General features: G+C 43.2%; 2 protein-coding genes across 11 annotated transcripts in view; one reads left to right on the forward strand and one right to left on the reverse strand.

Moving 5' to 3' along the window:
* The window catches only part of S1PR5 (sphingosine-1-phosphate receptor 5), a 31,798-nt gene extending 23,663 nt beyond the window's left edge, over positions 1 to 8,135 (forward strand). For both annotated transcript variants that reach the window (XM_056570549.1, XM_056570550.1), the window contains exon 2: positions 6,219 to 8,135. In XM_056570549.1, the coding sequence (XP_056426524.1) occupies positions 6,469 to 7,617 (1,149 nt within the window). In that variant the 5' untranslated portion in view covers positions 6,219 to 6,468 and the 3' untranslated portion in view covers positions 7,618 to 8,135. The remainder of the gene's footprint in view (positions 1 to 6,218) is intronic.
* Positions 8,136 to 11,726: 3,591 nt separating this feature from the next.
* SPC24 (SPC24 component of NDC80 kinetochore complex) overlaps positions 11,727 to 12,681 on the reverse strand; it is an 80,234-nt gene continuing 79,279 nt past the window's right edge. For 4 of the 9 annotated variants that reach the window (XM_056570560.1, XM_056570559.1, XM_056570562.1 and 1 more), the window contains exon 6: positions 11,729 to 11,952. In XM_056570560.1, coding sequence (XP_056426535.1) covers positions 11,846 to 11,952 — 107 coding nt within the window. In that variant the 3' untranslated portion in view covers positions 11,729 to 11,845. Of the gene's footprint in view, positions 11,953 to 12,681 lie in introns of all 9 variants that reach the window. The other 5 variants (XM_056570558.1, XM_056570557.1, XM_056570553.1 and 2 more) reach the window with 2 other exon arrangements.

Below are 12,681 nucleotides of genomic sequence, written 5' to 3' on the forward strand. Positions count from 1 at the left end.
TGAATACACCCAAAAGGTCTATACACATGTTCAGTATTCTGCACATACACTGCTCAAAAAAATAGAGAACACTAAGATAACACATCCTAGATCTGAATGAACTAATCTTATTAAATACTTTCCTCTTTACATAGTTGAATGCGCCGACAACAAAATCACACAAAAATTATCAATGGAAATCAAATTTATCAACCCATGGAGGTCTGGATATGGAGTCACACTCAAAATCACAGTGGAAAACCGCACTACAGGCTGATCCAACTTTATGTAATGTCCTTAAAACAAGTCACAATGAGGCTCAGTAGTGTGTGTGTGGCCTCCACGTGCCCGTATGACCTCCTTACAACGCCTGGGCATGCTCCGGATGAGGTGGCGGATGGTCTCCTGAGGGATGTCCTCCCAGACCTGGACTAAAGCATCCGCCAACTCCTGGACAGTCTGTGGGGCAATGTGGCGTTAGTGGATGGAGCAAGACATGATGTCCCTGATGTGTTCAATCGGATTCAGGTCTGGGGGACGGGCGGCCAGTCCATAGCATCAATGCCTTCCTCTTGCAGGAACTGCTGACACACTCCAGCCACATGAGGTCTAGCATTGTCTTGCATTAGGAGGAACCCAGGGCCAACCGCACCAGAATATGGTCTCACAAGGGGTCTGAGGATCTCATCTCGGTACCTAATGGCAGTCAGGCTACCTCTGGCAAGCATATGGAGGGCTGTGCGGCCACCCAAAGAAATGCCATTCCACACCATTACTGACCCACCACCAAACCGGTCATGCTGGAGGATGTTGCAGGCAGCAGAACATTCTCCGCTGTGTCTCCAGACTCTGTCACTTGCACAGTGTGAACCTGCTTTCATCTGTGAAGAGCACAGGGTGCTGCACGGTGTTGGGCTGTAAGCACCACCCCCACCTGTGGATGTCGGGCCCTCATACCACCCTCATGGAGTCTGTTTCTGACCGTTTGAGTGGACACCTGCACATTTGTGGCCTGCTGGAGTTCATTTTGCAGGGCTCTGGAAGTGCTCCTCTTTGCACAAGGCGGAGGTAGTGGTCCTGCGGCTGGGTTGTTGCCCTCCTACAGCCTCTTCCACGTCTCCTGATGTACTTGCCTGTCTCCTAGGAGCGTCTCCATGCTCTGGACACTACGCTGACCGACACAGCAAACCTTCTTGCCACAGCTCGCATTGATGTGCCATCCTGGATGAGCTGCACTACATGAGCCATTTGTGTGGGTTTTAGACTCCGTCTCATGCTACCACTAGAGTGAAAGCACCGCCAGCATTCAAAAGTGACCAAAACATCAGCCAGGAAGCATAGGAACTGAGAAGTGGTCTGTGGTCACCACCTGTCGAACCACTCCTTTATTGGGGGATGTCTTGCTAATTGCCTATAATTTCCACCTGTTGTCTGTTCCATTTGCACAACAGCATGTGAAATTGATTGTCAATCAGTGTTGCTTCCTGAGTGGACAGTGGGATTTCACAGAAGTGTCATTGACTTGGAGTTACATTGTGTTGTTTAAGTGTTCCCTTTATTTTTTTTCAGCAGTGTATTTGATTCGCAGGATTTGGAGCTGCAGATTTCAATGTAAACTTAATGACTGAACACAGAATCAAATCTGCAGCTTCAAATTCTTCACATCAAATATGCACAGGATATTGAACATGTGAATACATTCTACCAGTGACTCTCCCAGTGTTTCTGCCCTTAGGACATATAATACTACAGGTTATTACTCCCACAGGACATATAATACTATAGGTTATTACTCCCACAGGACATATACTACAGGTTATTACTCCCACAGGACATATAATACTACAGGTTATTACTCCCACAGGACATATAATACTATAGGTTATTACTCCCACAGGACATATAATACTACAGGTTATTACTCCCACAGGACATATAATACTACAGGTTATTACTCCCACAGGACATATGATGCTGCAGGTCTTTGTACCCAGATGCATAACTTGTCCAAACACCTAGTGTGGCTTAGTCAGCTTGTAATGTTTTTGCATCTCCCAAAGGATAGGGGATAAGATGTCTGTTGTCCGTCTGGTGTCCATTGCTGGGGCTCCCCATGATCTCCTGAAGCACCTGGCCGACATCACGATCACGGTCTCCAACTCCGAGCGTTCTGAACAAAATGTTCAGAACGCTGGAGCACCAGAGTACCCCTTTAACTAGCGCGTACAGTTCAGCCTAGCAAACGGTTAGAGTAAACCAGCAATCTATATAGATCACTGGTTTACTGTATGATGACAATATCTCTGTGCCGCACCCATCGTTCATTTAGAACACTGGGTGCGGGCAATGGGGGTCGTGATGTCACAGCCACGTCCCATGTGACGTCACACCAAACCCCCTCAATGCAAGTCTACGGGAGTGGGTGTGGCAACTGCCACGCCCCCTCCCATAGACTTGTATTGAGGGGGCAGGGTGTGATGTCACAAGGGTGTGTGGCCGTGAAGTCACAACCCCCGCCTCCTGCTCCAAGCATTCAGAACAAAATGTTCCGAAAGCTGAGGCAGCGGAGTACTCATTTTAGCTCTTTAAATTTTTGAAGGCTAAAGCTGACCCATAATGGCGCTTTTCTTCACATCACAAAACTGTAGTAAAATACTTGCACTTTTTTCGACAGATGCTCATACTCGAAAACTAGTGTTAGCAGCCCGGAGGAAGACATCATGTAGGCATTTTTTGTCTACACGATGTTCACACTGGTGTTCAGAACAGATTGGTATCCTCTAGACCGGAGCATAACTTTTTCTGGCCTGTTAAGCCACAATGTCAGATTCTACCGCTCCCAAGGGAAGAAAAAACATACCAGCACCTCTCATTCCTTGCTATCATTTCTCTTTCATTTAACATGTCCATAGACATCAAATAGTTTTAGGCGAAAACTGAGAATTTTGTCCGGATCTGTTAAAAAGTTCTCAACTTTTGGAAAATTCCTACTAGTTAAAAAAATACACGATATTCCCCTTTGCTGTATTGGAAAATACACGATATTCCCCTTTGCTGGAACTATCAGCGATCATCGGTCATCTGTAGGAAAATCAGGCAGTAAGGGTATAATTTCCCTACAGCACCATCAGATAAAGCATTACACAGCATCTAGATGAAATGAGTAAGACCTGGTACAGCCCAAAGGGTTACATTTTCTGTTGTGTGGCAATGCCTGGTCCTATCAGGAGGCTTGGACTTAGAGCCTATCACATCTGCTCCCTGTGTCCACACCCTCCCCAGTATAGATATTTTCCAGCCAGCCTGCAATTCATTGCTTGTCTATATTTGTCTCTATCAGCATTGCTCCTTGTCTCCTGACCATTCTCTTGTCTTCCATATGGGTACAGCGTTGCTCACTTGCTCTTTGTTGACTCTGATTTTACGTTTGTGAATTCCCTGTCTGTCTTTTGTTTGATAACCCTTTGTTTCCCAACCTAGTTTCCCTGACCCTTGTACAGTTCTGTTTATTATTTTGACCTGTAACACCCCTGCACTTATTTTCAACGCAGGGAGGATCGACCAGTTGAGGATCCACTATTTACAGGGGATACACAAGTAGGTAGGAGAAGGGGTTTTGGGTGAGCTCAGGGCCGCACTATTCCCTGCCCTACATGACACCAATCAAATCATTGGGTTGTCTGTGTAATTCAGGACAGGGTGGGTCCTCCAGTGCAAAATATGTTCTTTTTGTAACTGTTCTACATTCTGGAAAGAGAATGGTGGACAAACTCTTTACTATCTATGAGTGGGAGGCAGCTGTTCGTCTCCACCATACTTAGCCAATGTAAACATAGGGACTGATAGATGGAAGCAGCTTCAGCTGTGGGGAGCAAAATAGCTTTGACTCAAACAAGGAAGACTGAATTTTTGACCTCCCCCTGTTCTTTGTGGGATTTGTATGGAGGCTTCTGATCTGTAGAGTGAAGGAATGGTTATAAGCAGGCACAGGTTGAAATAACATTCGACCATAATCCCCTTGTTATGCCAGCTTTATGGCAGAGACACGTGGATCCCATCTTGAGTTGTACAAACAGAACAGGAACTACGGTAAAAAGTATTTAAATCCAACATTAACAGAACCTAAGGAATTTTTAATCTTCTCGTGAGATTCCAGGCTTTTTTAATTTTGCACTTTCAACCTAAAAATAATCTATGGCTTAGGTCTCTAAACTGTAGACCTCCAGCTATTGAAAAATGCCGGGAGTTGTCATTTTGCAACATCTAGAGGTCCACAGTTTGGAGACCACATTTCTAGCATGCATGTCACAATCTTGACCCTTCTCTCCTCAGACCCTGGCCACCAGGGAGAGTTGATACACCCACCATACACGTTACATGAGTGTTCCTAAACCTATAGCTCTCCATCTGTTGCAAAACAACTCCCATCAGCCGAAGACTGTCATGGCATGATGAAAATTGTATTTTTTTGCAACAACCGGAGAGTCTCAGTGTTGGGAAATATTTTCGACACTGGGGCAAAATTATGTAGGAAACATTATCTCGCTGGGGCCTCCATTATGTTAAAAGGATAATAACACCATAACTCATTTATTAGTAATGAATTTTTAATTATGGTCAATAAAAAATATGACCTTTATAAATTGCCAAAAATATAGTTCCACCTTACCTGGGCCCGACTATTTACCCAGATATGAGTTCTATAGTGTCAGTAGTGCTAGGAAGTAACTTTTGCAATATAATACAACAGGTCGGTGGACACTGCATTAGATAGTCAGACGATCCTGCCAAAATGATTGGCTCCATTCAACAGTCATCAAGTGCTGGGTTTGAAAACCAGGGTGCCTCCAGTTGTTGCCAAACTACAACTCCCAGCATACTGGGAGTTGTAGTTTTGCAACATCCAGAGGGCCACAGTTTGGAGGCCAATGATCTATGAGTTGTGATGTTACCTAGATAACCCCCAACAATGTGTTGCATGAAGGTGCAGCAAGCTACCATGCCGAACACATGTAAAAGTGCTCCGTCATCTGATTGTTGCCTGCGTAGCCTAAATATCTGGCACTTTTCCTGCAAAAGATGAATCAGTGTCAGAAAGGAGCCTGTTAAAACAAAGAGCCGAGCCTCGTGAATCTGAAAAAGTAGGAAGTCTAGAAGTTGACACAAAGCATAGCTGAGCACATTTAATGTAAAGGAGCCAGAAGATCACATCTAACAGGTCAGGTCACAGTTTCTCCCTTCTCCTATTATTCTATGTATATATATTTTTTTTTATATTAGAGTGTAAGCTCTGCAGATCAGAATTCTCAGCTTCTGGCATTAGTCTAGTGATTTAGAATGATAATTCATCCCATCTTGTATTTCATTTTCCTTGTCGGCTCCAAGTTCTTATATTCTGGCAATGATCACTGTGTATTACAGTGGTCCCTCAAGTTGCAATATTAATCGGTTCCAGGACGACCATTGTATGTTGAAACCATTGTATGTTGAGACCATAACTCTATGGAAACCTGGTAATTGGTTCTGCAGCCCCCAAAATGTCATCCAAAAATAGGAAAAAGTGAGGATTAAAGAAAAATAAGTAGATAACTAATACAGATAAAGCAAATCCTTACATATAAAAGTAAGAAAGATCTGCTGGGAGCTGTAATCACTGTCTATGTAGAGGACAGGAGCTTCTTCAGGGTCCTGTACAGTACACGCAATGTCCTAAAAAAGTTAAATTTTGCTACCCTCACCTTGAGCAGCTATCCCTGGCACAAGTAAAGAGTAATACAGAACATGTAATACCTTCCTCTACTGTAGGGGGCGCTACCAGACAGCCAGTCAGTGCATACGCTTCAGTAATACAGGGGTTTTACCAGTGAATGCCCATTCTGATTGGTCAGTTCTTCCAGCCATTGAAATGTTTTGCGTATCTGGACTGTCTGTACATTGTATGTTGAGTCTGGTTTTAAGCTACAATGAGCCAGAAAAGACCATTGTATGTTGAAAATTTGAAAGTTGAAGGATCACTGTATAGTTTAAGCACTAGGTTCCAATATTGTAGTGCACACTGTACTTTCTCAATAACTGGTTGTGTATATACATCTATATTCAAATTTACAACCTTAGGAGCCTTTTGGAGAGAGAGTCGTGCAGTAGTTATTTTAGACCATGTGCATGGTCTACGTGCATATGTTGTTTTCTGGAAATGTTATATGGATTTTACTTAACATCTTTTTTATTTCTTCATCTAGGTCAGATCGACATGTGTATGCGGAACGCCCTATAGATGAAGAAACACTGACACTATGTGGAGACCTTACAGAAATGCAGCAACATAAAACGTGTAGGTTTTGGATGAAAAGTCAAAATACATGGGAAACCAACAATCTGTGCTAGGATTATATGCTCCTGGATGCTGCTGACCATACGCCTTTTGCCGCTTGGATATGGTTGTTGAGGTCCAGTCAAGGTTCTAAGCTTTGAGAAGACCAGCTGTGAACCATGGATGGTGTAACACACCAATATCACCTGAGCCGGTTGTATAGGGAGTACCAAAACAATAGCGTTATTGCTCTTCATTACAACTACACAGGCAAGCTGAGCACCAGCAGATACAAGGGGGGACTCAAAGCTGAGGCTGTGGTTTTTTTGGTGGTATGCGTCCTCATCGTTCTGGAGAACCTCATTGTACTCTTGGCTCTATGGCGCAACAAGAAGTTTCATTCGCCTATGTTCTACCTCTTAGGCAACTTGACTTTGTCTGATCTCCTGGCTGGAGTGGCATACATGGTTAATATTGTGTTGTCGGGGGCAAACACACTCCGATTGACCCCAGTCATGTGGTTTGTCAGGGAAGGGGGTGTTTTTGTTACACTCACTGCTTCGATCTTCAGCCTGCTTGCAATTGCCATAGAACGTCACATCACCATGGTTCGTATGAAGCTCTACAGTGGAGACAAAAAGGGACGGATGGCGTTGCTTGTAGGCGCAAGTTGGCTTGTCTCTATCTTGTTGGGGGTCCTTCCAATACTGGGATGGAACTGTATCACAATGCTTCCTTCTTGTTCTACAATCCTACCCCTATATTCAAAGGATTACATATTGTTCTGCATCACCATCTTTCTGGCCATTCTCATCTCCATTGTTGTCCTCTATCTACGCATCTATAGGATTGTCAAGCTGAACAGTCAAAGGCTGGGAACTCTACGGAAGGGAGCACTGAGAAAGTCCCAAAAATACATGGCCTTGTTAAAAACTGTAACCATAGTGGTAGGAACCTTCATTGGCTGTTGGCTTCCTCTTTTTGTCCTTCTCCTCTTCGATGTGTCATGTGAGGTCAATGCATGCCCCGTCCTACTAAGAGCTGATTATTTTCTTGGTTTGGCCATGATCAATTCTCTTTTAAACCCCATCATCTACACCTTGACCAGCAGAGACATTAGAAGAGCCATTCTGAAGCTGGTCTGCTTCTTTTGCTTTGTCAATGAGGACGGAGAGACCAGAGGGAGATTTGGATTCTTTCCCGTCATTGAACGAAGCACAAGCAAATCCGAAAAGTCATCACACAAGCAAGAGGGTTTGGAGACTACCGTGTCTTCAGGAAATGGGACTCCCACGCCTGTCAAGTCTCTTGTGACCAAGAAGTACTGAGCCAAGCCAAGAACCATCAAAATACTTTTGTATCTCTAAAAGGGAATTATCGAAGCCCCCTAAATGTTATCTGACTGGATTGAAAATTATTAATTGTATTGGAATGTTTCCAGGAACAAAAAAGTTAAATGGCAGATTGTTTTCAGTTGTTAAATGTAGCAGGCATATACATTTCCATAAATGTTCCTAATTTGAAGCCATGTATAGGATACAAACTGTTTTTTAAATTATCAACGATAACCAAGAAAAAGGAAAGAAACCGGCACTGTAAATATGCATGCAACGTGTGGATCTGACGCACCGAGGCTGTATAGGAGGTGTCGCTAGGACTCTCGATATAACATGTGGTACTCACGAAAGAATATACAGTCCATGAATATAACGAGAAAACAGATGTAACGGAGCACTCACCCGATGACTAGGAAAATCCAGAGGCACGAGACCGTAAACTTCGGACCGGAGCGGGGAGGCGGCAGTTGGAAAACAGATGTAACGGAACACTCATCCGATGAATAGGAAAATCCAGACCCACACGATTGTCCACTTCGGACCGGAGCGGGGAGGCAGCAGTTGGAACCGGGGGAGTTCAGACGCTGGCAGCGCCAGCGTCTGAACTCCCCCGGTTCCAACTGCTGCCCCCCCGCTCCGGTCCGCAGTGGACAATCACGTGGGTCTGGATTTTGCTATTCATTGGGTGAGTGCTCTGTTAAATCTGTTTTCTCATTAGTTTTTTTTTTTTTATTATTTTAACATCATTTTCCTGCAACTGTCCATATAAGGGTATGTTCACATGGCAGAATGTCCACGTGGAATTCTCCACACGGCCATTTTGCTGCATTGATTTCAATGGGATTCAGCACTGTTCACACTATGGAATTTCCACGGCAATGCACTGCCGTCTATGAGATGGTGCATTTCCGATAGAAATCATTGGTCTCATGTTACAGTCTTTACATAGTCAATGCAAAAGTCTTCTAAAATGCGTCATAGTCTGCAGGTAGGTTCATGCATGCAAACATCTTATGAACTTGACTGGACAGTGGTTATATTACGTATCTACATAATTTCAATCCATTACAGATCCCACAATGGGATTGATGGGGTAAAAATATGTACATTTGTATATACGTGTATATTGAAAATGTATAAATTAATAATGTATTAAATTCAAACAGCATTAACAGCATTGTATAGCTCTGAAGAAAGAAAAAATAAAGAAAAAAAAAAATGAACATAAGTTGTTGAGTATATGTATCCAAAGACTTGGTGAATACAACCTTCGGAGCTGCGGTAAATAGGCAATATGTCATTTGAACAAACTTTGCATAGATCAATAGTACAAGCGAATATATATATAAATAAAAATTAATATATGTTATCAGATAAAAATGCTTTTTTCTCCTGCTATCAAACTTTTTCCCCATGAATCCTCTGGCTGAGGGGGTGGAGTTTGATCACTGCACCTGGTCATTTAACTAGGCTGCTAAAATTCAGCATCTAACGAGAGGCCACGTTCACACGTCAGAAGTTCTGTGCCAGATTCCGCATTGGAATTCGTCACGGAGGGGATTCTGCTACGCTGTGCACACCTCGGAATTTCTGCGCCAGATGATTCAGGCACGGAGATTCCGTTTTTTGTGTACGCAGAAAGAATGAACGTGTTCATTTTTTTCTGCAGACACCACACGGAATGCATAGCCGTCTATGAGCCGATGCATTTCTGTGCGGTCCTAGCACCAGCATGTTTATGCCGGGGTCCGCAGTTTGTGGAATGTCCGCACGGAGATTCTCCATGCGGACATTCCGTAGTGTTAACATAGCCTAAGGCTATTTTCAGACATCGGAATGTCCACGGACTGTGAGCGCACAATATGCCGGCGCAAGGAGCACACAGGAATGCTCCGTCTCATAGAGGGCTATGCATTCCGTGTGGAGTTCTCAGAAAGAAACATAGCCTCATTCTCTCCGGGACACCATCTCCTGTTTAACAAGTTCCGGCTGGAGTGAAATACAGGTCCTGCTATGAACTGTGAGGACCCTGGGTGACTATACATTATAAAGTCATTACATGTATCACTAAGAGACATAAATAAGGATATCTGCGGATCCTTCTATGTAACGTACGTTTGTGTGCAGACATTTAGCTGCGGAATTTCAGCCAGGTGAATGGATTTGGGGTCAGTTCACATTATGTGCAGCTTTGATATGTTTTCTTACTTAAAGTGCATTTTTAGAGAAATACTGTCATGAGGAGAAAGTGATTTGACCCATAATCACATTTGAGGTGTTTTTTAAACATTTGAAGTCTTTAGGCTGTGTTCACACATTTAATTCTTACAGCTGTTACGGCTGTTTTTGCTGTAATTTTCCAAAACCGCAAGTGACTTGTACAACTGCAGTAAAAACACATTTTTTTTCAGCGATTTTGAGAAAATTACAGCAAAAAATGCAATGTGTGAACACAACTTCAGGGAAGATGTATAACTACTATATGTCCTGATCCTATAGAGATAGCAGCAGTATACAGATAGATCGGGAGGAGAGGTGTATAACTAATATAGATCCTGATCCCATAGAGATAGCAGTATACAGATGGAGCTGGGAGGGGAGGTATATAACTATAATATATCCTGATCCCATAAATAAAGCAGCAGCGGTATACAGATAGAGCTGGGAGGGGAGGTGTATAACTACTATATATCCTGATTCCATAGAGATAGCAGCAGCAGTATACAGCTAAGGCTGGAGGTGAGGTGTATAACTACTATTTATCTTGATCCCATAGAGATAGCAGTATACAGATGGAGCTGGGAGGGGAGGTATATAACTATAATATATCCTGATCCCATAAAGATAGCAGCAGCTGCATATAGATAGAGCTGGGAGGGGAGGTGTATAACTATCATTTATTCTGATCCCATAAAGATAGCAGCAGCTGTATACAGATAGAGCTGGGAGGGGAGGTGTATTACTACTATATATCCTGATCCCATAGAGATAGTAGCAGCAGTATACAGCTAGGGCTGGAGGTGAGTTGTATAACTACTATTTATCTTGATCCCATAGAGATAACAGTATACAGATGGAGCTGGGAGGGGAGGGGAGGTATATAACTATAATATATCCAGATCCCATAAAGATAGCAGCAGCTGTATACAGATAGAGCTGGGAGGGGAGGTGTATAACTACTATATATCCTGATCCCATAGAGATAGCAGCAGCAGTATACAGCTAGAGCTGGAGGTGTATAACTACTATTTATCCTGATCCCATAGAGATAGCAGCAGTATATAGATAGCTGGAGGGGAGGCGTAAAACACATCCTGATCCCATAGACATAGCAGCAGCAGTATACAGATAGATCTGGAGGAGAGGGGTATAAATACTAAGTATCCTGATTCCATAGAGATAGCAGCAGTATACAGATAGATCTGGAGGAGAGGGGTATAAATACTAAGTATCCTGATTCCATAGAGATAGCAGCAGTATACAGATAGATCTGGGAAGGGTCGGGTCTAGATGGAGACAAGATTGATCTGGAAGGTGATGGTGTCATCCTGTAGTTCACAGGAAGTCAGCTGATGCAGGATTGACCACTGTGATTTTCAGACTGGTGATCACATGACCCAGTTACACTAATGAAACAGCTATGCTAGAATAAAACAGATGGCACTGTACTACAGGTGATGGTGAGTGTGCATGATATGGTAAAAACAACAAGCAAAAAACTTGAAGTGCTTCTTTAAGCTTGTCGTACACTCACTAGATTAGTGTTTCCCAACCAGTGTGCCTCCAGCTGTTGCAAAACTACAACTCCCAGCATGCCCGGACAGCCGAAGGCTGTCCGGGCATGCTGGGAGTTGTAGTTTTGCAACAGCTGGGGGCACACTGGTTGGGAAACACAGCACTAGATCAATGTTGAATGGAGCCAATCATTTTGCCAGGACCGACTGACCATCTAATGCAGTGTCCACCATCCTGTGGCTCTCCAGCTGTTGCAAAACTACAATGCCCATCATGCCATGCCAGTCTTTGGCTGAGATATTGACAGAATTTTTTATCCTCTCAACTGAAAAGACACAGAAGCCTCCAGAAAACTTTACATAGCATTTTATTTACAAAAGAAAAACGTTAAAGGATGTAAAATGTAAAAAGACAACATAGAAAGACACATTAAAAAGAGTCAAGGTGCGGTGCCATATGGCGGATACATGGGTCTCAGGCCTGGTCACCAATCGGTGGACAGGAAGCTCCATAGGTAATCACAGACGAAGACCTTGGAGTGCTGGGAGCTGTCAATACTGATGGGCTGAGCAATCTCTCCTCCATAGTGGACTGATAAAAAGACGCGGGTTAAGGAAATGGCGCAGACATAAAATATATACTCACGTCTACAGTTCCTGGGTGATGTTATCAGTAATGTTAGGCCGTCTTCCTGTTTTACATCAAATGTTTTATTTTTTTTGCAGAACATATGAAGACTGACAAAACTGTATGCAAACGTGTGCTCTGAAATGAAACTGCATACGGTTTTAAACCGTATGCAGTTTGAATTTAATGGTCTAAAAAAAAAATGTATACTTTTTTTTGTTAAGTACAATAAAGTTTCAATTGTTTTATTGAAATTCCAAGGAATTTACAGGGTCGGGTTGCATCAGTTTTTTAAATAAATTTTAATACTTTTTTTTTTGGTTAAAGGGGTACTCCGGTGGAAAACATATATATATTTTTTTTAAATCAACTGGTACCAGAAAGTTAAAGGGGTTCTCCGTTGCTTACACATCTTATCCCCTATCCAAAGGCACCCCGTTTGTAATCAGTCCCCGGAGCGTGCCCGTAATCAGATCCGCAAGCAGAAATTCAGAAGTGTGAATGGGAGTGCGGAATCCCATAGAAGTCTATAGGCTTTAACTTGAGGCAGACATCTGCCGTTTGAATAGATCCTAAGGCTGGGTTCACACTACGGAATCTCTGGGCAGAATTTCTACCGGAGATTTAGCCGGCGGCACTAGGACCGTACGGACTGCATTGCCGTCCCCATAGATGGCAATGCATTTCTGGGTG

Source organism: Hyla sarda, chromosome 4 (assembly GCF_029499605.1).
Source record: "Hyla sarda isolate aHylSar1 chromosome 4, aHylSar1.hap1, whole genome shotgun sequence".
NCBI classification, from domain to species: domain Eukaryota; kingdom Metazoa; phylum Chordata; class Amphibia; order Anura; family Hylidae; genus Hyla; species Hyla sarda.